The sequence below is a fragment of the Pseudophryne corroboree genome, chromosome 3 (genome assembly GCF_028390025.1).
Source record: "Pseudophryne corroboree isolate aPseCor3 chromosome 3, aPseCor3.hap2, whole genome shotgun sequence".
NCBI classification, from domain to species: Eukaryota; Metazoa; Chordata; class Amphibia; order Anura; family Myobatrachidae; genus Pseudophryne; species Pseudophryne corroboree.
The window spans coordinates 523,621,755-523,649,751 of NC_086446.1; the positions used below are offsets into that span (position 1 = coordinate 523,621,755).

The 27,997-nt window shown below is 48.7% G+C and overlaps 1 protein-coding gene across 1 annotated transcript in view; it reads right to left on the bottom strand.

Moving 5' to 3' along the window:
• Positions 1-27,997, bottom strand: part of NPLOC4 (NPL4 homolog, ubiquitin recognition factor) — a 234,289-nt gene that overhangs the window by 179,940 nt on the left and 26,352 nt on the right. Inside the window, exons 2-3 of the mRNA XM_063961125.1 lie at positions 19,529-19,609; positions 12,283-12,395 (exon numbers count right to left, since the gene is read on the bottom strand). Coding sequence (XP_063817195.1) covers positions 12,283-12,395; positions 19,529-19,609 — 194 coding nt within the window. The remainder of the gene's footprint in view (positions 1-12,282; positions 12,396-19,528; positions 19,610-27,997) is intronic.

The window sequence follows — 27,997 nt, forward strand, 5'->3', positions numbered from 1 at the left end:
CCGTTTGGAATCTGCATCACCTGACCACTGTCGTGTCCATAACATCTTCTGGCAGATATGGACATCGCATTTACTCTTGATGCCAGAGTGCAAATATCCCTCTGTGCATCTCGCATATATAGAAATGCATCCTTTAAATGCTCTATAGTCAATAAAATACTGTCCCTGTCAAGGGTATCAATATTTTTAGTCAGGGAATCCGACCAAGCCACCCCAGCTCTGCACATCCAGGCTGAGGCGATCGCTGGTCGCAGTATAACACCAGTATGTGTGTATATACTTTTTATGATATTTTCCAGCCTCCTGTCAGCTGGTCCTTGAGGACGGCCCTATCTATAGACGGTACCGCCACTTGTTTTGATAAGCGTGTGAGCGCCTTATCCACCCTAAGGGGTGTTTCCCAACGCGCCCTAACTTCTGGCGGGAAAGGGTATACCGCCCATAATTTTCTATCGGGGGGAACCCACGCATCATCACACACTTTATTTAATTTATCTGATTCAGGAAAAACTACTGTAGTTTTTTCACATCCCACATAATACCCTCTTTTGTGGTACTTGTAGTATCAGAAATATGTAACACCTCCTTCATTGCCTTTAACGTGTGGCCCTAATAAGGAATACGTTTGTTTATTCACCGTCGACACTGGATTCAGTGTCCCTGTCTGTGTCGACCGACTAAAGTAAACGGGCGTTTTAAAACCCCTGACGGTGTTTTTGAGACGTCTGGACCGGTACTAATTGTTTGTCGGCCGTCTCATGTCGTCAACCGACCTTGCAGCGTGTTGACATTATCACGTAATTCCCTAAATAAGCCATCCATTCCGGTGTCGACTCCCTAGAGAGTGACATCACCATTACAGGCAATTGCTCCGCCTCCTCACCAACATCGTCCTCATACATGTCGACACACACGTACCGACACACAGCACACACACAGGGAATGCTCTGATAGAGGACAGGACCCACTAGCCCTTTGGAGAGACAGAGGGAGAGTTTGCCAGCACACACCAAAAACACTATAATTATATAGGGACAACCTTATATAAGTGTTTTCCCTTATAGCATCTGTTTTATATATTTCTAACGCCAAATTAGTGCCCCCCCTCTCTGTTTTAACCCTGTTTCTGTAGTGCAGTGCAGGGGAGAGCCTGGGAGCCTTCCCTCCAGCCTTTCTGTGAGGGAAAATGGCGCTGTGTGCTGAGGAGATAGGCCCCGCCCCTTTTTCGGCGGCCTCGTCTCCCGCTTTTAACGGATTCTGGCAGGGGTTAAATATCTCCATATAGCCTCCGGAGGCTATATGTGAGGTATTTTTAGCCAAAATAGGTTTTCATTTGCCTCCCAGGGCGCCCCCCTCCCAGCGCCCTGCACCCTCAGTGACTGCCGTGTGAAGTGTGCTGAGAGGAAAATGGCGCACAGCTGCAGTGCTGTGCGCTACCTTTAGAAGACTGAGGAGTCTTCTGCCGCCGATTCTGGACCTCTTCTTACTTCAGCATCTGCAAGGGGGCCGGCGGCAAGGCTCCGGTGACCATCCAGGCTGTACCTGTGATCGTCCCTCTGGAGCTGATGTCCAGTAGCCAAGAAGCCAATCCATCCTGCACGCAGGTGAGTTCACTTCTTCTCCCCTAAGTCCCTCGTTGCAGTGATCCTGTTGCCAGCAGGACTCACTGTAAAATAAAAAACCTAAGCTAAACTTTTCTAAGCAGCTCTTTAGGAGAGCCACCTAGATTGCACCCTTCTCGGCCGGGCACAAAAATCTAACTGGCTTGGAGGAGGGTCATAGGGGGAGGAGCCAGTGCACACCACCTGATACTAAAGCTTTACTTTTTGTGCCCTGTCTCCTGCGGAGCCGCTATTCCCCATGGTCCTTTCAGGAACCCCAGCATCCACTAGGACGATAGAGAAAATTAAATAGGGGCACTTGTGAGACAATGACCCCAGCTCCGACACACGTCTTGCTGAAGCCAAGGCCAACAGTGCGACGGTCTTCCACGTAAGATATTTTACGTCTACCTCATGTAACGATTCAAACTAGTCCAATTGAAGGAACTGCAGCACCAAATTGAGATCCCAAGGTGTCGTGGGAGGCACAAAGGGAGGTTGAATGTGCAGAACTCCTTTCAAGAATGTCTGGAACTCAGGGAGAGAAGCCAATTGTTTCTGAAAGAAAATGGACAAGGCCAAAATCTGGACTTTTATGGAGCCCAGACGTAGGCCCACATCCACACCCGACAGCAGAAAAAGCAGGAAACGTCCCAGATGAAATTCCACCGCAGATTTTCTGCTCTCACACCAAGAGACGTATTTCTTCCAAATACGGTGGTAATGTTTAGACGTAACCCTATTCCTGGCTTGGATCATAGTCGGGATGACTTTGTCAGGGATGCCTCTCCTGGCTAGAATCAGGCGTTCAACTTCCATGCCGTCAAACGTAGCCGTGTTAAGTCTTGATAGACGAATGGGCCCTGTTGTAGAAGATCCTCGCAAAGAGGTAGAGGCCACACATCTTCGAGGAGCATCTCCAGAAGGTCCACGTACCAGACCTTTGGCCAGTCCGGAGTAATGAGAATTGCTTGAACCTTTTTACCTTTTTATTCTTTTCAGAATTCTTGGGATCAGCGGAAGTGGAGGAAACAAATACACCATCTGATAGACCCATGGAGTTGTCAGAGCTTCCACCGCCACTGCCTGTGGGTCTCTCGACCTGGAACAATACCGCTTGAGCTTCTTGTTGAGACGAGAGGCAATTATGTCGATTTGTGGGACATCCCCAATGATGTGTCAAGCACCTGAACACCTCCGGGTGAAGGCCCCACTTCCCCGGGTGCAGGTCGTGTCTGCAGAGGAAGTCTGCTTCCCCGTTGTCTACTCCCAGGATGAAAACCGCCGACAACACCACAGCGTGTTTTTCTGCCAAGAGAAGGATTCTTGATACCTCTGACATTGCTGCTCTGCTTTTCGTTCCGCCCTGTCGGTTTATGTACGTCACTGCCGTCACATTGTCCGACTGAACCTGAATGGCCCGATGCACTTAGACTCCGTTAGGGTACAGAATATAGGGACAGCAATATGTGTGAGATACACGAAAGAGAGACCACACAGCAGCTATTGGCACACACTCAGTCACATAAACAATGCAGAAATGATTGCAAACAATAAGACTGCACTGGACTAGCAATACTAAGTACAAACTGTACCACTAAGTAAACCTATATAGGTATAGAGATATAACAATGCACAGTAAAAACTGGATGTATATCACAGGGTACTTGTACAAAATATCACTATAGTAATGCACTCTTTCTTAACTAACACTGTCTAAAGGGGTGTAGTATGGTATGGCGGTGGTCGGGATCCCGGCGACCAGCATGCCGGCGCCGGGAGCCCAACCGCCGGCATACCGACAGTGTGGTGAACGCAAATGAGCCCCTTGGGGGCTCGCTGCACTGCGGGCACGGTGGCACACTACGCGCGCCACGCTATTTTATTCTCCCTCCAGGGGGGTCGTGGACCCCCACGAGGGAGAATAAGTGTCGGTATGCCGGCTGTCGGGATCCCGGCGCCGGTATACTGTGCGCCGGGATCCCGACAGCCGGCATACTGAAGACCACCCGTCTAAAGACATGCAGAATACTTAAGTGTCCTGTAAATGCACAGCGCTGATGATGCAGGTGGCTTTACGGAGGAGACTTTGCCCAGCAGTCCTAGATCAGCGCAGCTGTGTGTGTAATGGCGCCCAAACGCTGACAGGGAGTGAGGGAGACAGAGAGATGCAGCTCCAGGGCGGGAAGAATAGCAGTAAACGGCGCCCTGGGGCGGGGGGTGGGGCTACAGGTCAGTGCCTTATCCCCTTGCTGGACTTCACCACCGGGTACTGCAGGCCTTATAAAAATGGATTGTATACAGAATCCGACCTGTGCCCAAGCCCTGGTGGTCTAGTTGGGTCCCTGCACGGCCACAGTGTCCACGCCAACGCGCGTGGTCCGTCTCCTAGAGACCGCGCCGGATCACGATTAGCAGCGGGCTCCACCTGGGGGACCTACTTACCTCCTCCTGAAAGTGGCCACGCGATCCCAGAGAGCGGCGGTCAATGTGTGTGTGCCCTAATGAATCACCGGAGCCCTCCGCTGAAAGTACCCGGCGACCAGGGCGTGGGAGTACACAGCGCCGCTGGGAGGTGAGGGAGCCGCAGCATGATATGTCAAATATAACATATAGCACTCTCAAATGCCTATGCTGCAGCCCTTGAAGTTTTCTTTCTTCATAAAAAGCTCTTTTCAGGGCTGTTCAGCGCAGCCATCCCTGTTAGATGCCTGACCTGCAGGCACCAACTTACAAACTGAGCTCATGTGCACGGAGGTGGGGTTATAGAGGAGGCGGCCCTGTGCATCTTGGGAACAGTCAAAGCTTTTAGCCTGTTGGTGCCTCAGATCAAGATCCAACTCTACACCCCGATGTTATCCCTCTGGAACCCCAGTGTATCCCGCTGCAGAAATTCAAATTCCCGCCCAGCCGGGGATCCTGATGACACATCAAGTGTCTGATCGGTAATTGAGTACACTTACCATGATCGGCAGCTCGATCTGTGTGACGGGTCCGCCAACATGTCAGTCAGGTTTATACCCAGCCTAATACTAGAACAGGTGTACCTAACATAGTAGCCATTAAGTGTATGCCGCTGAATAAACATGTAGCCATGTAAAAGGTAGAGGCTGTAGTGACATCTAAATTCAATCAACAGCCAGTAGGGGAATGTTATTCCTCATAGTGAAACGCTCTCCCCAGGGCCTTTCTCATGGGTGCACCACTTGCCATCTTTCCCAATCCACTCAGCTGTCAATCCATTCCAATGTCTAATGATAGACAGTGGCAGCAGACACCAGTTTTCACTCCTCATTAGTTCCCTTCATCTCACTATCCATCCCACTACTCACTCAGTCCTTCCCACTCAGTGTGACATAGGGGTATATTCAATTAAAGTCGGATCCATTCCGACATGTGTTTGTCGGAATGGATCCGACATCCCCTATTCTATCTCATCTTAATTCGACTTTTTCAAGTCGAATTGAGATGGGACGCAGAGGAGGAGAAGAGGGACGAGCCGCGGGGGGACCAGCGGGTGACAGCCGGCGGGCATACAGGGGAGATCAGCGCTACAGTAGCGCTGCAGCAGGATGTCACTCAGCCGCCCGACCTCACGGCAGCTTCCACCCGGCTCCAGCACGCTTGCTGGAGCCGGGTGGATACTGCTTGTGAGGTCGGGCGGCTGAGTGACATCCAGCTGCAGCGCTACTGTAGCGTTGATCTCCCCTGTATGCCCGCCGGCTGTCCCCCCCGTCTCCCTGCGGCTCGCCCCCCCCCCCCCCTCTCCTCCACTGGGTCCGCATCTCAGTCCGACATCTTCTGATGTAGGACTGAGATGGTAAAAAAATAAGAATTTACTTAAAGATAATTCTATTTCTCGTAGTCCGTAGTGGATGCTGGGGACTCCGTAAGGACCATGGGGAATAGCGGCTCCGCAGGAGACTGGGCACATCTAAAGAAAGCTTTAGGACTATCTGGTGTGCACTGGCTCCTCCCCCTATGACCCTCCTCCAAGCCTCAGTTAGGATACTGTGCCCGGACGAGCGTACACAATAAGGATCTTGAATCCCGGGTAAGACTCATACCAGCCACACCAATCACACCGTACAACTTGTGATCTGAACCCAGTTAACAGTATGATAACAGAGGAGCCTCTAGAAAAGATGGCTCACTACAGCAATAACCCGATTTTTTGGTAACAATAACTATGTACCAGTATTGCAGACAATCCGCACTTGGGATGGGCGCCCAGCATCCACTACGGACTACGAGAAATAGAATTATCGGTAAGTAAATTCTTATTTTCTCTAACGTCCTAGTGGATGCTGGGAACTCCGTAAGGACCATGGGGATTATACCAAAGCTCCCAAACGGGCGGGAGAGTGCGGATGACTCTGCAGCACCAAATGAGAGAACTCCAGGTCCTCCTCAGCCAGGGTATCAATTTTGTAGAATTTTACAAACGTATTTGCTCCTGACCAAGTAACTGCTCGGCAAAGTTGTAAAGCCGAGACCCCTCGGGCAGCCGCCCAAGATGAGCCCATCTTCCTTGTGGAGTGGGCATTTACAGATTTTTGGCTGTGGCAGGCCTGCCACAGAATGTGCAAGCTGAATTGTACTACAAATCCAACGAGCAATAGTCTGCTTAGAAGCAGGAGCACCCAGCTTGTTGGGTGCATACAGGATAAACAGCGAGTCAGATTTTCTGACTCCAGCCATCCTGGAAACATATATTTTCAGGGCCCTGACAACGTCTAGCAACTTGGAGTCCTCCAAGTCCCTAGTAGCCGCAGGCACCACAATAGGTTGGTTCAGGTGAAACGCTGAAACCACCTTAGGGAGAAACTGAGGACGAGTCCTCAATTCCGCCCTGTCCGAATGGAAAATCAGATAAGGCTTTTACAGGATAAAGCCGCCAATTCTGACACGCGCCTGGCCCAGGCCAGGGCCAACAGCATGACCACTTTCCATGTGAGATATTTTAACTCCACAGATTTAAGTGGTTCAAACAAATGTGACTTTTGGAACCCAAAAACTACCTTGAGATCCCAAAGTGCCACTGAAGGCACAAAAGGAGGCTGTATATGCAGTACCCCTTTTACAATCTGAACTTCAGGGACTGAAGCTAGTTCTTTTTGGAAGAAAATTGACAGGGCCGAAATTTGAACCTTAATGGACCCCAATTTCAGGCCCATAGACACTCCTGTTTGCAGGAAATGTAGGAAACGACCCAGTTGAATTTCCTCCGTCGGGCCTTACTGGCCTCGCACCACGCAACATATTTTCGCCAAATGCGGTGATAATGTTTTGCGGTTACATCCTTCCTGGCTTTGATCAGGATAGGGATGACTTCATCCGGAATGCCTTTTCAGGATCTGGCGTTCAACCGCCATGCCGTCAAACGCAGCCGCGGTAAGTCTTGGAACAGACAGGGTCCTTGCTGGAGCAGGTCCCTTCTTAGAGGTAGAGGCCACAGATCCTCCGTGAGCATCTCTTGAAGTTCCGGTTACCAAGTCCTTCTTGGCCAATCCGGAGCCACGAATATAGTGCTTACTCCTCTCCATCTTATCAATCTCAGTACCTTGGGTATGAGAGGCAGAGGAGGGAACACATACACTGACTGGTACACCCACGGTGTTACCAGAACGTCTACAGCTATTGCCTGAGGGTCCCTTGACCTGGCGCAATACCTGTTGAGTTTTTCCCAACGGTTTATAATCATGTGGAAGACTTCTGGGTGAAGTCCCCACTCTCCCGGGTGGAGGTCGTGCTGAGGAAGTCTGCTTCCCAGTTGTCCACTCCCGGAATGAATACTGCTGACAGTGCTATCACATGATTTTCCGCCCAGCGAAGAATCCTTGCAGCTTCTGCCATTGCCCTCCTGCTTCTTGTGCCACCCTGTCTGTTTACGTGGGTGACTGCAGTGATGTTGTCCGACTGGATCAACACCGGCTGACCTTGAAGCAGAGGTCTTGCTAAGCTTAGAGCATTGTAAATGGCCCTTAGCTTCAGGATATTTATGTGAAGTGATGTCTCCAGACTTGACCATAAGCTCTGGATATTCCTTCCCTGTGTGACTGCTCCCCAGCCTCGCAGGCTGGCATCCGTGGTCACCAGGACCCAGTCCTGAATGCCGAATCTGCGGCCCTCTAGAAGATGAGCACTCTGCAACCACCACAGGAGGGACACCCTTGTTCTTGCTGACAGGGTTATCCGCTGATGCATCTGAAGATGCGACCCGGACCATTTGTCCAGCGGGTCCCACTGGAAAGTTCTTGCGTGGAATCTGCCAAATGGGATTGCTTCGTAGGAAGCCACCATTTTACCCAGAACCCTTGTGCATTGATGCACTGAGACTTGGCTCGGTTTTAGGAGGTTCCTGACTAGCTCGGATAACTCCCTGGCTTTCTCCTCCGGAAAAAAAACCTTTTTCTGGACTGTGTCCAGGATCATCCCTAGGAACAGAAGACAAGTCGTCGGAACCAGCTGCGATTTTGGAATATTGAGAATCCAATCGTGCTGCCGCAACACTACCTGAGATAGTGCTACACCGACCTCCAACTGTTCCCTGGATCTTACCCTTATCAGGGAATCGTCCAAGTAAAGGATAACTAAAATTCCCTTCCTTCGAAGGAATATCATCATTTCGGCCATTACCTTGGTAAAGACCCGGGGTGCCGTGGACCATCCATACAGCAGCGTCTGAACTGATAGTGACAGTTCTGTACCATAAACCTGAGGTACCCTTGATGAGAAGGGTAAATTTTGACATGAAGGTAAGCATCCTTGATGTCCCGAGACATCATGTAGTCCCCTTCTTCCAGGTTCGCAATCACTGCTCTGAGTGACTCAATCTTGAATTTGAACCTCTGTATGTAAGTGTTCAAAGATTTTAGATTTAGAATCGGTCTCACCGAGCCGTCCGGCTTCGGTACCACAACAGTGTGGAATAATACCCCGTGTTCCCTGTTGCAGGAGGGGTACCTTGTTATCACCTGCTGGGAATACAGCTTGTAAATGGCTTCCAAAACAGTCTCCCTGTCAGAAGGAGACATCGTTAAAGCCGACTTTAGGAAACGGCGAGGGGGAGACGTCTCGAATTCTAATTTGTACCCCTGAGATATCACCTGAAGGATCCAGGGGTCTACTTGCGAGTGAGCCCACTGCGCGCTGAAATTCATTGAGACGGGCCCCCCACCGTGCCTGATTCTGCTTGTAAAGCCCCAGCGTCATACTGAGGGCTTGGCAGAGGCGGGAGAGGGTTTCTGTTCCTGGGAACTGGCTGATTTCTGCAGCCTTTTTCCTCTCCCTCTGTCACGGGGCAGAAATGAGGAATCTTTTGCCCGCTTGTCCACGAAAAGACTGCGCCTGATAATACGGCGTCTTCTCATGTTGAGAGGCGACCTGGGGTACAAACGTGGATTTCCCAGCTGTTGCCGTGGCCACTAGGTCTGAAAGACCGACCCCAAATAACTCCTCCCTTTAATAAGGCAATACTTCCAAATGCCGTTTGGAATACGCATCACCTGACCACTGACGTGTCCATAACCCTCTACTGGTAGAAATGGACAACGCACTTAGACTTGATGCCAGTCGGCAAATATTCCGCTGTGCATCACGCATATAAAGAAATGCATCTTTTAAATGCTCTATAGGCAAAAATATACTGTCCCTATCTAGGGTATCAATATTTTCAGTCAGGGAATCCGACCACGCCAACCCAGCACTGCACATCCAGGCTGAGGCGATTGCTGGTCGCAGTATAACACCAGTATGTGTGTAAATACATTTTAGGATACCCTCCTGCTTTCTATCAGCAGGATCCTTAAGGGCGGCCATCTCAGGAGAGGGTAGAGCCCTTACAAGCGTGTGAGCGCTTAATCCACCCTAGGGGGTGTTTCCCAACGCACCCTAACCTCTGGCGGGAAAGGATATAATGCCAATAACATTTTAGAAATTATCAGTTGTTATCGGGGGAAAACCACGCATCATCACACACCTCATTTAATTTCTCAGATTCAGGAAAACTATAGGTAGTTTTTCCTCACCGAAAATAATACCCCTTTTTGGTGGTACTCGTATTATCAGAAATGTGTAAAAACATTTTTCATTGCCTCAATCATGTAACGTGTGGCCCTACTGGAAGTCACATTTGTCTCTTCACCGTCGACACTGGAGTCAGTATCCGTGTCGGCGTCTATATCTGCCATCTGAGGTAACGGGCGCTTTAGAGCCCCTGACGGCCTATGAGACGTCTGGACAGGCACAAGCTGAGTAGCCGGCTGTCTCATGTCAACCACTGTCTTTTATACAGAGCTGACACTGTCATGTAATTCCTTCCAACAGTTCATCCACTCAGGTGTCGACCCCCTAGGGGGTGACATCACTATTACAGGCAATCTGCTCCGTCTCCACATCATTTTTCTCCTCATACATGTCGACACAAATGTACCGACATACAGCACACACACAGGGAATGCTCTGATAGAGGACAGGACCCCACTAGCCCTTTGGGGAGACAGAGGGAGAGTTTGCCAGCACACACCAGAGCGCTATATATATATATATATATATATATATATATATATATATATATACACACAGGGATAACCTTATATAAGTGTTTTTCCCCTTATAGCTGCTGTATCTTTAATACTGCGCGTAATTAGTGCCCCCCCTCTCTTTTATAACCCTTTCTGTAGTGTAGTGACTGCAGGGAGAGACAGGGAGCTTCCCTCCAACGGAGCTGTGAGGGAAAATGGCGCCAGTGTGCTGAGGAGATAGGCTCCGCCCCCTTATCGGCGGCCTTATCTCCCGTTTTTCTATGTATTTTGGCAGGGGTTAAATGCATCCATATAGCCCAGGAGCTATATGTGATGCATTTTTTTGCCATCCAAGGTGTTTATTATTGCGTCTCAGGGCGCTCCCCCCCAGCGCCCTGCACCCTCAGTGACCGGAGTGTGAAGTGTGCTGAGAGCAATGGCGCACAGCTGCAGTGCTGTGCGCTACCCTGTTGAAGACAGGACGTCTTCTGCCGCCGATTTTCCGGACCTCTTCCGCCTTCTGGCTCTGTAAGGGGGCCGGCGGCGCGGCTCTGGGACCCATCCAGGCTGGGCCTGTGATCGTCCCTCTGGAGCTAATGTCCAGTAGCCTAAGAAGCCCAATCCACTCTGCACGCAGGTGAGTTCGCTTCTTCTCCCCTTAGTCCCTCGATGCAGTGAGCCTGTTGCCAGCAGGTCTCACTGAAAATAAAAAACCTAAACTAAAACTTTCACTAAGAAGCTCAGGAGAGCCCCTAGTGTGCACCCTTCTCGTTCGGGCACAAAGATCTAACTGAGGCTTGGAGGAGGGTCATAGGGGGAGGAGCCAGTGCACACCAGATAGTCCTAAAGCTTTCTTTAGATGTGCCCAGTCTCCTGCGGAGCCGCTATTCCCCATGGTCCTTGCGGAGTCCCCAGCATCCACTTAGGACGTTAGAGAAATGGGGCCTAAACCTGTCGGTTTTGGCCCAGTTTTCGACACAAGCACGTGGATCAGCAGCTATTCCGCCGATCCACGTGTTTTCGACAAGTCGAATGCCTCGACTTGTCGAAAAGCATTGAATAGGTCGAATCATGTTTCGACCTTAAAAAGTCAAAAACGGACGTCTTTTCGACAGACGGCAGTCTTCTACACCAATTGCATATACCCCATAGCCTTAGAGCGGCAGGAACACTTTTGTGCAGACAGGCAGTGCATCCATGCTCTCCATACATCACATTGTTAAGTATGTCAGCGGTGCCACGCGATTACTCAGTCTACTCACAGATCTGTACACTTTTCCACTACCTACTTGATGACTCACTATTCAAATTAGATAGGGACTAACAGGGGAATGTATCAAGCCTTTAAAGAGTGGAGAAGTTTATAACGTTATAAAAGCCATCTAGAAGGTTTGATACATTCCCTCCTAAGCTGAAGTTTGGCTGACACAGAGCTGAAGCTGGGAGAAGAAAATAACAGCTCATCTGCGCCCTACTTCACATGTTACATCTGCACACATTGAATGTGCTCTTCTACACAGCTGATAAAACCAGAGTCTCTGTAATTAATATGAGTGTGTTCAGTCTGCCTCCATATGGCTACTTCATAGTACCACCGCGGCTGGTTAAGATCTGTAATATACTGTACAAAGTTTTCCTAATGAAAATAGAACTTATTGGGGGATATTCAATTGTTCGAAAAGTCAGTTGGGTGTCTGTTTTTTCCTATTTAATAAACAGGAAAAAACAGACACCCAACCGACTTTTCAAACATTTGAATTCCCCACATTGATTGTATAGATGTGTTACAGGAGTTCAGGCATATAGTAATAGCATTGGGTGTATTACATGAGGGGCAAAAGATGAGCAACCAATATATAAAAAAAATTTAAGCATTAACTTAGAACTATAGCAATCTATTATACATACAAGTAGCAATAATTGTAAGATGCAGGTTTTGTGATGAATGTAATGGCGCTGACATTATGGGGGATATTCAATTGTTTGAAAAGTCAGTTGGGAGTCTGTTTTTTCCTACCTAATAGACAGGAAAAAACAGACACCCAACCGACTTTTCAAACATTTGAATTCCCCCTATGAATTAATTATATCATGAAAACCAATACAGTTTCTTTTGACGACACTCATCACATGACAATAAAAAGCTATATACTCACTTGATCTTTAGTAGATTAAGTGACTTGTTTTGGCTAGCTGATATTTCTCCTGTCCTATTCCTGTTCAGGTAGACGGAGAAGCCATTATTCCTAAAACCAAATTCTTTCGCTACCTAGAATAATGCAGGGGGGGAAATAATAATAAAAAGTAATTTGAAAAATGTAGGATTGCTGTACAATTGCCTTTAAAGTAAACCAATTGGTAAAGAAAATTATAGGACTCTCTTACAAATGAGATGTGACATTATACTGAAAATACATCTGTACAATAACATTTACTCCCTAGAATGAAGGAAAGACGTGATATATGCGCACTCCACCCTTCCCGATTCATACCTTCTGTTTATCAACATTTAGCAAATCTAAATTGTCTTCTTTCAAATTGTACAAACTTGAAAAGCAAATATAACAACTAATGGGAATATAGGTTTATGATTAAGCTAAATAATATAATTGAAATAACTGATGCAAACAGTATATGGCTAATGAAATCTGCCAACTCTCAACAGTCTTTTGGTGGGAGTGCCCCACAATATTGTGGGTGTGATTTCACAAATTTGGGCGTGGTTTGAGTGAATAGTGGGAGGGGCTTATTTTATTGCTTTTTGAAAAATATCTGCCCAGTCCAGTAAAAAAATAAGATTTTACTCACCGGTAAATCTATTTCTCGTAGTCCGTAGTGGATGCTGGGAACTCCGTAAGGACCATGGGGAATAGCGGCTCCGCAGGAGACTGGGCACAACTAAAAGAAAGCTTTTAGACTACCTGGTGTGCACTGGCTCCTCCCACTATGACCCTCCTCCAAGCCTCAGTTAGTATACTGTGCCCGGAAGAGCTGACACAATAAGGAAGGATTTTGAATCCCGGGTAAGACTCATACCAGCCACAACAATCACACCGTATAACTTGTGATACTATACCCAGTTAACAGTATGAAATATAACTGAGCCTCTCAACAGATGGCTCAACAATAACCCTTAGTTAGGCAATAACTACATACAAGTATTGCAGACAATCCGCACTTGGGATGGGCGCCCAGCATCCACTACGGACTACGAGAAATAGATTTACCGGTGAGTAAATTCTTATTCTCTCTGACGTCCTAGTGGATGCTGGGAACTCCGTAAGGACCATGGGGATTATACCAAAGCTCCCAAACGGGCGGGAGAGTGCGGATGACTCTGCAGCACCGAATGAGAGAACTCCAGGTCCTCCTCAGCCAGGGTATCAAATTTGTAGAATTTTGCAAACGTGTTTGCCCCTTACCAAGTTGCAGCTCGGCAAAGTTGTAAAGCCGAGACCCCTCGGGCAGCCGCCCAAGATGAGCCCACTTTCCTCGTGGAATGGGCTTTTACTGATTTAGGATGCGGCAATCCAGCCGCAGAATGCTCCAGCTGAATTGTGCTACAAATTCAGCGAGCAATAGTCTGCTTAGAAGCAGGAGCACCTATTTTGTTGGGTGCCTACAGGATAAAAAGCGAGTCAATTTTCCTGACTCCAGCCGTCCTGGAAATATAATTTTTTAAGGCCCTGACTATGTCCAGTAACTTGGAATCTTCCAAGTCCCTAGTAGCCGCAGGCACTACAATAGGTTGGTTCAAGTGAAAAGCTGATACCACCTTAGGGAGAAACTGGGGACGAGTCCTCAATTCTGCCCTATCCATATGGAAAATCAGATAAGGGCTTTTACATGACAAAGCCGCCAATTCTGACACACGCCTGGCCGAAGCCAAGGCCAATAACATGACCACTTTCCACGTGAGATATTTCAAATCCACAGTTTTAAGTGGCTCAAACCAATGTGATTTTAGGAAACTCAACACCACGTTGAGATCCCAAGGTGCCACAGGAGGCACAAAAGGGGGCTGAATATGTAGCACTCCCTTTACAAATGTCTGAACTCCAGGCAGTGAAGCCAGTTCTTTCTGGAAGAAAATCGACAGAGCCGAAATCTGGACCTTAATGGAACCCAAGTTTAGGCCCATAGTCACTCCTGACTGTAGGAAGTGCAGAAAACGACCCAGCTGAAATTCCTCTGTTGGGGCCTTCCTGGCCTCACACCACGCAACATATTTTCGCCAAATACGGTGATAATGGTTTGCGGTTACTTCTTTCCTGGCTTTTATCAGCGTAGGAATGACTTCCTCCGGAATGCCCTTTTCCTTTAGGATCCGGAATTCAACCGCCATGCCGTCAAACGCAGCCGCGGTTAGTCTTGGAACAGACAGGGCCCCTGCTGTAGCAGATCCTGTCTGAGCGGTAGAGGCCATGGGTCCTCTGATATCATTTCTTGAAGTTCTGGGTACCAAGCTCTTCTTGGCCCATCCGGAACCACGAGTATCGTTCTTACTCCTCGTTTTCTTATTATTCTCAGTACATTTGGTATGAGAGGCAGAGGAGGGAATACATAAACCGACTGGTACACCCACGGTGTCACTAGAGCGTCCACAGCTATCGCCTGAGGGTCCCTTGACCTGGCGCAATATCTAGTTTTTTGTTTAGGCGGGACGCCATCATGTCCACCTGTGGTCTTTCCCAACAGTTTACCAACAGTTGAAAGACTTCTGGATGAAGTCCCCACTCTCCCGGGTGTAGGTCGTGTCTGCTGAAGAAGTCTGCTTCCCAGTTGACCACTCCCGGAATGAACACTGCTGACAGTGCTAAGACGTGATTTTCCGCCCATCGGAGAATCCTTGTGGCTTCTGCCATCGCCATCCTGCTTCTTGTGCCGCCCTGTCGGTTTACAAGGGCGACTGCCGTGATGTTGTCTGATTGGATCAGTACCGGCTGGTTTTGAAGCAGAGGCCTTGCCAGACTTAGGGCATTGTAAATGGCCCTCAGTTCCAGAATATTTATGTGTAGGGACAACTCCTGACTTGACCAAAGTCCTTGGAAATTTCTTCCCTGTGTGACTGCCCCCCAGCCTCGAAGGCTGGCAACCGTGGTTACCAGGACCCAGTTCTGTATGCCGAATCTGCGGCCCTCTTGAAGATGAGCACTCTGCAGCCACCACAGTAGAGATACCCTGGTTGGAGACAGGGTTATCAGCCGATGCATCTGAAGATGCAATCCCGACCACTTGTCCAAGAGGTCCCACTGAAAGGTTCTTGCATGGAACCTGCCGAATGGAATTCTGCTTAGTAAGAAGCTCTCATTTTTCCCAGGACTCGTGTGCAGTGATGCACCGATACCTGTTTTGGTTTCAGGAGGTCTCTGACTAGAGATGACAGCTCCTTGGCTTTCTCCTGCGGGAGAAATACTTTTTTCTGTTCTGTGTCCAGAACCATCCCCAGGAACAGTAGGCGTGTGGTAGGAACCAGCTGTGACTTTGGAATGTATAGAATCCATCCGTGCTGTTGTAGCACTTCCTGAGATAGTGCTACTCCGACCAACAACTGCTCCTTGAACCTCGCCTTTATAAGGAGATCGTCCAAGTACGGGATAATTGAAACTCCCTTTTTTCGAAGGAGTATCATCATTTCTGCCATTACCTTGGTAAAGACCCTCGGTGCCGTGGACAGTCCAAACGGCAGTGTTTGGAATTGGTAATGGCAATCCTGTACCACAAATCTGAGGTACTCCTGGTGAGGATGGTAAATGGGGACACGTAGGTAAGCATCCTTGATGTCCAGGGATACCATGTAATCCCCCTCCTCCAGGCTTGCAATAACCGCCCTGAGCGATTCCATCTTGAACTTGAATTTTTTTATGTATGTGTTCAAGGATTTCAAATTTAACATGGGTCTCACCGAACTGTCCGGTTTCAGTACCACAAACAGTGTGGAATAGTAACCCCGTCCTTGTTGAAGTAGGGGCACCTTGACTATCACCTGCTGGGAATACAGCTTGTGAATTGCCTCTAGCACAGCCTCCCTGCCTGAGGGAGTTGTCGGCAAGGCAGATTTGAGGAAACGGCGGGGGGGGGGGGAGACGCCTCGAATTCCAGCTTGTACCCCTGAGATACTACTTGAAGGATCCAGGGATCCACCTGTGAGCGAGCCCACTGATCGCTGAAATTTTTGAGGCGGCCCCCCACCGTAACTGGCTACGCCTGTGGAGCCCCGCGTCATGCGGTGGACTCAGAGGAAGCGGGGGAAGAATTTTGATTCTGGGAACTGGCTGACTGGTGCAGCTTTTTCCCTCTTCCCTCGTCTCTGTGCAGAAAGGAAGCGCCTTTTACCCGCTTGCTTTTCTGAAGCCGAAAGGACCGTACCTGATAATACAGTGCTTTCTTAGGCTGTGAGGAAACCTGAGGTAAAAAATGTTCTTCCCAGCTGTTGCTGTGGATACGAGGTCCCAGAGACCATCCCCAAACAATTCCTCACCCCTATAAGGCTCTATGTGCCTTTTAAAGTCAGCATCACCTGTCCAGTGTCGGGTCTCTAATACCCTCCTGACAGAATGGACATTGCATTAATTCTGGATGCCAGCCGGCAAAATATCCCTCTGTGCATCCCTCATATATAAGACGACGTCTTTAATATGCTATTATGTTCGCCAAATAGTATCCCTGTTTGACAGGGTCACAGACCACGCTGCAGCAGCACTCTCTGCAGGTCTCAGTCTAGTACCTGAGTGTGTAAATACAGACTTCAGGATAGCCTCCTGCTTTTTATCAGCAGGTACCTTCAAAGTGGCCGTATCCTAAGACGGCAGTGCCACCTTTTTTGACAAACGTGTGAGCGCCTTATCCACCCTAGGGGATATCTCCCAGTGTAACTTATCCTCTGGCGGGAAAGGGTACGCCATCAGTAACTTTTTAGAAATTACCAGTTTCTTATCGGGGGAACCCGCGCTTTTTCACACTTCATTCACTCATTTGATGGGGGAACAAAACACTGCCTGCTTTTTCTCCCCACACATAAAACCCTTTTTTAGTGGTACTTGGGTTAATGTCAGAAATGTGTAACACATTTTTTATTGCCGGGATCATGTACCGGATGTTCCTAGTGGATTGTGTATATGTCTCAACCGCGTCGACACTGGAGTCAGACTCCGTGTCGACATCTGTGTCTGCCATCTGAGGGAGCGGGCGTTTTTGAGCCCCTGATGGCCTTTGAGACGCCTGGGCAGGCGCGGCTGAGAAGCCGGCTGTCCCACAGCTGTTACGTCATCCAGCCTTTTATGTAAGGAGTTGACACTGTCGGTTTATACCTTCCACCTATCCATCCACTCTGGTGTCGGCCCCACAGGGGGCGACATCACATTTATCGGCATCTGCTCTGCCACCACATAAGCCTCCTCATCAAACGTGTCGACACAGCCGTACCGACACACCGCACACACACAGGGAATGCTCTGACTGAGGACAGGACCCCACACAGCCCTTTGGGGAGACAGAGAGAGAGTATGCCAGCACACACCAGAGCGCTATATAATTTAGGGATTAACACTATATTGAGTGAATTTTTCCCAATAGCTGCTTGTATATACAATATTGCGCCTAAATTTAGTGCCCCCCCCCCTCTCTTTTTAACCCTTTGAGCCTGCAAACTACAGGGGAGAGCCTGGAGAGCTGTCTTCCAGCTGAAAATGGCGCCAGTGTGCTGAGGGAGATAGCTCCGCCCCTTTTTCGCAGACTTTTCTCCCGCTTTTTTATGGATTCTGGCAGGGGTATTTATCACATATATAGCCTCTGGGGCTATATATTGTGATATATTTGCCAGCCAAGGTGTTTTTATTGCTGCTCAGGGCGCCGCCCCCCAGCGCCCTGCACCCTCAGTGACCGGAGTGTGAAGTGTGTATGAGGAGCAATGGCGCACAGCTGCAGTGCTGTGCGCTACCTTGGTGAAGACTGATGTCTTCTGCCGCCGATTTTCCGGACCTCTTCTTGCTTCTGGCTCTGTAAGGGGGACGGCGGCGCGGCTCCGGGAACGAACACCAAGGCCAGTTCCATGCGGTCGATCCCTCTGGAGCTAATGGTGTCCAGTAGCCTAAGAAGCCCAAGCTAGCTGCAAGCAGGTAGGTTCGCTTCTTCTCCCCTTAGTCCCTCGATGCAGTGAGCCTGTTGCCAGCAGGTCTCACTGTAAAATAAAAAACCTAAAATAAACTTTCTTTCTAGGAGCTCAGGAGAGCCCCTAGTGTGCATCCAGCTCGGCCGGGCACAGAAATCTAACTGAGGCTTGGAGGAGGGTCATAGTGGGAGGAGCCAGTGCACACCAGGTAGTCTAAAAGCTTTCTTTTAGTTGTGCCCAGTCTCCTGCGGAGCCGCTATTCCCCATGGTCCTTACGGAGTTCCCAGCATCCACTAGGACGTCAGAGAAATATGGGATAAGCCATTTGTGATGGAGTAAGAAAGAACTATACTATTACACTAGATAAATGGCGGAAAATCAGAGTAAAGGTTCATACACACTAGGCGACATGCTCTACGAGCGACATGGCCTAGTGTGAGCCAGGCGGTCGGCCGTACACACTGAGCGATACGACCGTTCATATCGCTCAGTGACGTCATGCAGCAGCCGGGCCGTGCAGGCAGCTCCTGGATGACAATCCAGATTGAGTATGCATGCACGGCCGAAAGCGAGGGTCGTTGCCGATCCGTGGGGCCGCACATCATTCACCGCTGGCGGCATACACACGTGCCGAGAAAATGAGCGACATCGCTCAGGAAGGGGGAAAATGAGCAACGTCGCTCATTTTCTTGGCAAATGTTTATGCACCTTAAGGTTAGACAGTAAATATTACCTCCATGTATTTTATCTTAAAAATTAATATTAGGTTTAAATGTCCATTAGCTTGTTTTATTATTAACCATAAACATTTACTAAAGAGCTTAAGTAGAAACAACGGAACCTAGAATGAGATATTTAGACTAACAATTATTATGGTATTAATGAGATGAATAATTAACATAACATTTTTTCTATATATGTCCACTATGCAATCCAACACATCTGGAGAAAGTTGCCATGTTAGGAAGGTGGAACTTTAAATAATCTGGATGAAGGTGATGTACAGGTTTGCCAACTTGTGGATCTGAAATGCCCTGTGTGGATTGGTGGATTACTATACTGGAGTCGGGCTATTTACGTCATCTGTAGTATGCGTCTTCTTAAAAGGAGATAACCAACTAACTTCTACCACAAAAATTCTCCCACTTAAATGTCAAGTATTTAAATCTATTTTTAATAATGTACTGGTGAATCTATGTTAAGGCTTAATGGTTCTGAAGCACTACTTGCACTGCTGCAGTTTGTATTCAATAATGGGCACTTTTACAAGTTACTTTTATCAAAAGACAGACCTTTTTGAGAAATGTGGCTGCTGATTCACGTTTGCTTGCACTGACGCGCTTTACTCCTTCCGGAGACTGAATACGAACGGTCTGTGGGAAAGTAGAATGCAAGTTCACAGAAAGACATACAGGAGTAATGACCTATGCTGTAGATTTAATGATTTTCAAGTGCACCTGTCATACATATTTCACAAAATAAAAAAAAAGTAAATTAATGAATTAGCAGAAAATGCAACGAGTGTGTAGCCTGCTAATGAGCAAAGTAACATCCTCCTATAGTATAGCAAGCAACACAGGCCGAGTATGTTCATATGCAGAATTGATAAAAAATAAAACGTATAAGATACATAAATAAAAAAGAAATCAACTTAGAATACAACATTTAATTTATATATGCGTTTTTGTAAAAATAAGAATTTACTTACCGATAATTCTATTTCTCGTAGTCCGTAGTGGATGCTGGGGACTCCGTAAGGACCATGGGGAATAGCGGCGCCGCAGGAGACTGGGCACATCTAAAGAAAGCTTTAGGACTATCTGGTGTGCACTGGCTCCTCCCCCTATGACCCTCCTCCAAGCCTCAGTTAGGATACTGTGCCCGGACGAGCGTACACAATAAGGAAGGATTTTGAATCCCGGGTAAGACTCATACCAGCCACACCAATCACACCGTACAACTTGTGATCTGAACCCAGTTAACAGCATGATAACAGAGGAGCCTCTAGAAAAGATGGCTCACTACAGCAATAACCCGATTTTTTGGTAACAATAACTATGTACCAGTATTGCAGACAATCCGCACTTGGGATGGGCGCCCAGCATCCACTACGGACTACGAGAAATAGAATTATCGGTAAGTAAATTCTTATTTTCTCTAACGTCCTAAGTGGATGCTGGGGACTCCGTAAGGACCATGGGGATTATACCAAAGCTCCCAAACGGGCGGGAGAGTGCAGATGACTCTGCAGCACCAATTGAGAGAACTCCAGGTCCTCCTCAGCCAGGGTATCAATTTTGTAGAATTTTACAAACGTATTTGCTCCTGACCAAGTAGCTGCTCGGCAAAGTTGTAAAGCCGAGACCCCTCGGGCAGCCGCCCAAGATGAGCCCACCTTCCTTGTGGAGTGGGCATTTACAGATTTTTGGCTGTGGCAGGCCTGCCACAGAATGTGCAAGCTGAATTGTACTACAAATCCAACGAGCAATAGTCTGCTTAGAAGCAGGAGCACCCAGCTTGTTGGGTGCATACAGGATAAACAGCGAGTCAGATTTTCTGACTCCAGCCGTCCTGGAAACATATATTTTCAGGGCCCTGACAAAGTCTAGCAACTTGGAGTCCTCCAAGTCCCTAGTAGCCGCAGGCACCACAATAGGTTGGTTCAGGTGAAACGCTGAAACCACCTTAGGGAGAAACTGAGGACGAGTTCTCAATTCCGCCCTGTCCGAATGGAAAATCAGATAAGGGCTTTTACAGGATAAAGCCGCCAATTCTGACACGCGCCTGGCCCAGGCCAGGGCCAACAGCATGACCACTTTCCATGTGAGATATTTTAACTCCACAGATTTAAGTGGTTCAAACCAATGTGACTTTTGGAACCCAAAAAACTACATTGAGATCCCAAAGTGCCACTGGAGGCACAAAAAGGAGGCTGTATATGCAGTACCCCTTTTACAAACGTCTGAACTTCAGGGACTGAAGCTAGTTCTTTTTGGAAGAAAATTGACAGGGCCGAAATTTGAACCTTAATGGACCCCAATTTCAGGCCCATAGACACTCCTGTTTGCAGGAAATGTAGGAATCGACCCAGTTGAATTTCCTCCGTCGGGACTTACTGGCCTCGCACCACGCAACATATTTTCGTCAAATGCGGTGATAATGTTTTGCGGTTACATCCTTCCTGGCTTTGATCAGGATAGGGATGACTTCATCCGGAATGCCTTTTTTCCTTCAGGATCCGGCGTTCAACCGCCATGCCGTCAAACGCAGCCGCGGTAAGTCTTGGAACAGACAGGGTCCTTGTTGGAGCAGGTCCCTTCTTAGAGGTAGAGGCCACGGATCCTCCGTGAGCATCTCTTGAAGTTCCGGTTACCAAGTCCTTCTTGGCCAATCCGGAGCCACGAATATAGTGCTTACTCCTCTCCATCTTATCAATCTCAGTACCTTGGGTATGAGAGGCAGAGGAGGGAACACCTACACTGACTGGTACACCCACGGTGTTACCAGAGCGTCTACAGCTATTGCCTGAGGGTCCCTTGACCTGGCGCAATACCTGTCGAGTTTTTCCCAACGGTTTATAATCATGTGGAAGACTTCTGGGTGAAGTCCCCACTCTCCCGGGTGGAGGTCGTGCTGAGGAAGTCTGCTTCCCAGTTGTCCACTCCCGGAATGAATACTGCTGACAGTGCTATCACATGATTTTCCGCCCAGCGAAGAATCCTTGCAGCTTCTGCCATTGCCCTCCTGCTTCTTGTGCCACCCTGTCTGTTTACGTGGGTGACTGCCGTGATGTTGTCCGACTGGATCAACACCGGCTGACCTTGAAGCAGAGGTCTTGCTAAGCTTAGAGCATTGTAAATGGCCCTTAGCTTCAGGATATTTATGTGAAGTGATGTCTCCAGGCTTGACCATAAGCCCTGGATATTCCTTCCCTGTGTGACTGCTCCCCAGCCTCGCAGGCTGGCATCCGTGGTCACCAGGACCCAGTCCTGTATGCCGAATCTGCGGCCCTCTAGAAGATGAGCACTCTGCAACCACCACAGGAGGGACACCCTTGTCCTTGGTGACAGGGTTATCCGCTGATGCATCTGAAGATGCGACCCGGACCATTTGTCCAGCAGGTCCCACTGGAAAGTTCTTGCGTGGAATCTGCCGAATGGGATTGCTTCGTAGGAAGCCACCATTTTACCCAGAACCCTTGTGCATTGATGCACTGAGACTTGGCTCGGTTTTAGGAGGTTCCTGACTAGCTCGGATAACTCCCTGGCTTTCCCCTCCGGGAGAAACACCTTTTTCTGGACTGTGTCCAGGATCATCCCTAGGAACAGAAGACAAGTCGTCGGAACCAGCTGCGATTTTGGAATATTGAGAATCCAATCGTGCTGCCGCAACACTACCTGAGATAGTGCTACACCGACCTCCAACTGTTCCCTGGATCTTACCCTTATCAGGGAATCGTCCAAGTAAGGGATAACTAAAATTCCCTTCCTTCGAAGGAATATCATCATTTCGGCCATTACCTTGGTAAAGACCCGGGGTGCCGTGGACCATCCATACGGCAGCGTCTGAACTGATAGTGACAGTTCTGTACCATAAACCTGAGGTACCCTTGGTGAGAAGGGTAAATTTTGACATGAAGGTAAGCATCCTTGATGTCCCGAGACATCATGTAGTCCCCTTCTTCCAGGTTCGCAATCACTGCTCTGAGTGACTCAATCTTGAATTTGAACCTCTGTATGTAAGTGTTCAAAGATTTTAGATTTAGAATCGGTCTCTCCGAGCCGTCCGGCTTCGGTACCACAACAGTGTGGAATAATACCCGGTTCCCTGTTGCAGGAGGGGTACCTTGATTATCACCTGCTGGGAATACAGCTTGTGAATGGCTTCCAAAACTGTCTCCCTGTCAGAAGGAGACATCGGTAAAGCCGACTTTAGGATAACGGCGAGGGGGAGACGTCTCGAATTCTAATTTGTACCCCTGAGATATCACCTGAAGGATCCAGGGGTCTACTTGCGAGTGAGCCCACTGCGCGCTGAAATTCATTGAGACGGGCCCCCCACCGTGCCTGATTCTGCTTGTAAAGCCCCAGCGTCATACTGAGGGCTTGGCAGAGGCGGGAGAGGGTTTCTGTTCCTGGGAACTGGCTGATTTCTGCAGCCTTTTTCCTCTCCCTCTGTCACGGGGCAGAAATGAGGAACATTTTGCCCGCTTGTCCACGAAAAGACTGCGCCTGATAATACGGCGTCTTCTCATGTTGAGAGGCGACCTGGGGTACAAACGTGGATTTCACAGCTGTTGCCGTGGCCACCAGGTCTGAAAGACCGACCCCAAATAACTCCTCCCCTTATTAAGGCAATACTTCCAAATGCCGTTTGGAATACGCATCACCTGACCACTGACGTGTCCATAACCCTCTACTGGTAGAAATGGACAACGCACTTAGACTTGATGCCAGTCGGCAAATATTCCGCTGTGCATCACGCATATATAGAAATGCATCTTTTAAATGCTCTATAGGCAAAAATATACTGTCCCTATCTAGGGTATCAATATTTTCAGTCAGGGAATCCGACCACGCCAACCCAGCACTGCACATCCAGGCTGAGGCGATTGCTGGTCGCAGTATAACACCAGTATGTGTGTAAATACATTTTAGGATACCCTCCTGCTTTCTATCAGCAGGATCCTTAAGGGCGGCCATCTCAGGAGAGGGTAGAGCCCTTACAAGCGTGTGAGCGCTTTTATCCACCCTAGGGGGTGTTTCCCAACGCACCCTAACCTCTGGCGGGAAAGGATATAATGCCAATAACAATTTAGAAATTATCAGTTGTTATCGGGGGAAAACCACGCATCATCACACACCTCATTTAATTTCTCAGATTCAGGAAAACTATAGGTAGTTTTTCCTCACCGAACATAATACCCCTTTTTGGTGGTACTCGTATTATCAGAAATGTGTAAAACATTTTTCATTGCCTCAATCATGTAACGTGTGGCCCTACTGGAAGTCACATTTGTCTCTTCACCGTCGACACTGGAGTCAGTATCCGTGTCGGCGTCTATATCTGCCATCTGAGGTAACGGGCGCTTTAGAGCCCCTGACGGCCTATGAGACGTCTGGACAGGCACAAGCTGAGTAGCCGGCTGTCTCATGTCAACCACTGTCTTTTATACAGAGCTGACACTGTCACGTAATTCCTTCCAACAGTTCATCCACTCAGGTGTCGACCCCCTAGGGGGTGACATCACTATTACAGGCAATCTGCTCCGTCTCCACATCATTTTTCTCCTCATACATGTCGACACAAACGTACCGACATACAGCACACACACAGGGAATGCTGATAGAGGACAGGACCCCACTAGCCCTTTGGGGAGACAGAGGGAGAGTTTGCCAGCACACACCAAAGCGCTATATATATACAGGGATAACCTTATATAAGTGTTTTTCCCCTTATAGCTGCTGTATTGTTAATACTGCGCCTAATTAGTGCCCCCCTCTCTTTTTTAACCCTTTCTGTAGTGTAGTGACTGCAGGGGAGAGCCAGGGGAGCTTCCCTCCAACTGAGCTGTGAGGGAAAATGGCGCCAGTGTGCCGAGGAGATAGGCTCCGCCCCTTTTTCGCGGACTTTTCTCCTGCTTTTTTATGGATTCTGGCAGGGGTTAAAATTCATCCATATAGCCCTGGGGGCTATATGTGATGTATTTTCGCCAGCCAAGGTGTTTTTATTGCTGCTCAGGGCGCCCCCCCCCCTAGCGCCCTGCACCCTCAGTGACCGAAGTGTGAAGTGTGCTGAGGAGCTGTGCGCTACCTTGGTGAAGACAGGATGTCTTCTGCCGCCGATTTTCCGGACCTCTTCTGTCTTCTGGCTCTGTAAGGGGGCCGGCGGCGCGGCTCTGGGACCCATCCATGGCTGGGCCTGTGATCGTCCCTCTGGAGCTAATGTCCAGTAGCCTAAGAAGCCCAATCCACTCTGCACGCAGGTGAGTTCGCTTCTTCTCCCCTTAGTCCCTCGATGCAGTGAGCCTGTTGCCAGCAGGTCTCACTGAAAATAAAAAACCTAAGCTAAAACTTTCACTAAGAAGCTCAGGAGAGCCCCTAGTGTGCACCCTTCTCGTTCGGGCACAGAGATCTAACTGAGGCTTGGAGGAGGGTCATAGGGGGAGGAGCCAGTGCACACCAGATAGTCCTAAAGCTTTCTTTAGATGTGCCCAGTCTCCTGCGGAGCCGCTATTCCCCATGGTCCTTACGGAGTCCCCAGCATCCACTTAGGACGTTAGAGAAAAGAGTTTGTATATGTAGAAGTTAATAAATAAATGTAATCTGTCAACATTCCCCGTGTAAAAAGGTATAAGAAAACTTCATGCTAAATAGTATCTAATAAATCAGCAAGATATGAGCGGAGACTTGAGATCAAAGCAAAAGGAAAGATACAGTATAAATAAGATTTTACTTACCGATAAATCTATTTCTCGTAGTCCGTAGTGGATGCTGGGAACTCCGTCAGGACCATGGGGATTAGCGGCTCCGCAGGAGACAGGGCACAAAAATAAAGCTTTAGGATCAGGTGGTGTGCACTGGCTCCTCCCCCTATGACCCTCCTCCAAGCCTCAGTTAGGATACTGTGCCCGGACGAGCGTACACAATAAGGAAGGATTTTGAATCCCGGGTAAGACTCATACCAGCCACACCAATCACACCGTACAACTTGTGATCTGAACCCAGTTAACAGTATGACAACGTAGGAGCCTCTGAACAGACGGCTCACAACAAGAACAACCCGATTTTTTTGTAACAATAACTATGTACAAGTATTGCAGACAATCCGCACTTAGGATGGGCGCCCAGCATCCACTACGGACTACGAGAAATAGATTTATCGGTAAGTAAAATCTTATTTTCTCTAAACGTCCTAGTGGATGCTGGGGACTCCGTCAGGACCATGGGGATTATACCAAAGCTCCCAAACGGGCGGGAGAGTGCGGATGACTCTGCAGCACCGAATGAGAGAACTCCAGGTCCTCTTTAGCCAGGGTATCAAATTTGTAGAATTTTACAAACGTGTTCTCCCCCGACCACGTAGCTGCTCGGCAGAGTTGTAATGCCGAGACCGCTCGGGCAGCCGCCCAGGATGAGCCCACCTTCCTTGTGGAATGGGCCTTGACAGATTTAGGCTGTGGCAGGCCTGCCACAGAATGTGCAAGTTGAATTGTGCTACAAATCCAACGAGCAATCGTCTGCTTAGAAGCAGGAGCACCCAGCTTGTTGGGTGCATACAGTATAAACAGCGAGTCAGATTTTCTGACTCCAGCCGTCCTTGAAATATATATTTTCAATGCCCTGACAACGTCCAGCAACTTGGAATCCTCCAAATCGCTAGTAGCCGCAGGCACCACAATAGGCTGGTTCAGGTGAAACGCTGACACCACCTTAGGCAGAAAATGAGGACGCGTCCGCAGTTCTGCCCTGTCCGAATGGAAAATCAGATATGGGCTTTTATACGATAAAGCCGCCAATTCTGACACTCTCCTGGCTGAAGCCAGGGCCAGTAGCATGGTTACTTTCCATGTAAGATATTTCAAATCCGCCGATTTGAGTGGCTCAAACCAATGGGATTTGAGAAAATCCAAAACTACATTAAGGTCCCACGGAGCCACTGGGGGCACAATCGGGGGCTGTATATGTAGTACTCCTTTTACAAAAGTCTGGACTTCAGGAACTGAAGCCAATTCTTTCTGGAAGAAAATCGACAGGGCCGAAATTTGAACCTTAATGGACCCCAACTTGAGGCCCATAGACAATCCTGTTTGCAGGAAATGTAGGAATCGACCCAATTGAAATTCCTCCGTGGGGGCCTTCCTGGCCTCGCACCACGCAACATATTTTCTCCAAATGCGGTGATAATGTTGTGCAGTCACCTCCTTCCTGGCTTTAACCAGTGTAGGGATGACCTCTTCCGGAATGCCTTTTTCCCTTAGAATTCGGCGTTCAACCGCCACGCCGTCAAACGCAGCCGCGGTAAGTCTTGGAATAGACACGGTCCCTGCTGAATCAGGTCCCGTCTTAGAGGTAGAGGCCACGGATTTTCCGTGAGCATCTCCTGAAGTTCCGGGTACCAAGTTCTTCTTGGCCAATCCGGAGCCACGAGTATCGTTCTTACTCCCCTTTGCCGTATAATTCTCAGTACTTTGGGTATGAGAGGCAGAGGAGGAAACACATACACTGACTGGAACACCCACGGTGTTACCAGAGCGTCCACAGCTATTGCCTGAGGGTCTCTTGACCTGGCGCAATACCTGTCCAGTTTTTTGTTGAGGCGAGACGCCATCATATCCACCTTTGGTTTTTCCCAACGGTTCACAATCATGTGGAAGACTTCTGGATGAAGTCCCCACTCTCCCGGGTGTAGATCGTGTCTGCTGAGGAAGTCTGCTTCCCAGTTGTCCACTCCCGGAATGAACACTGCTGACAGTGCTATCACATGATCTTCCGCCCAGCGAAGAATCCTTGCAGCTTCTGCCATTGCTCTCCTGCTTCTTGTGCCGCCCTGTCTGTTTACGTGGGCGACTGCCGTGATGTTGTCCGACTGGATCAACACCGGCCGACCCTGAAGCAGGGGTTTTGCCAGGCTTAGAGCATTGTAAATCGCTCTTAGCTCCAGTATATTTATGTGAAGAGACATCTCCAGGCTTGACCATACTCCCTGGAAGTTTCTTCCCTGTGTGACCGCTCCCCAGCCTCTCAGACTGGCATCCGTGG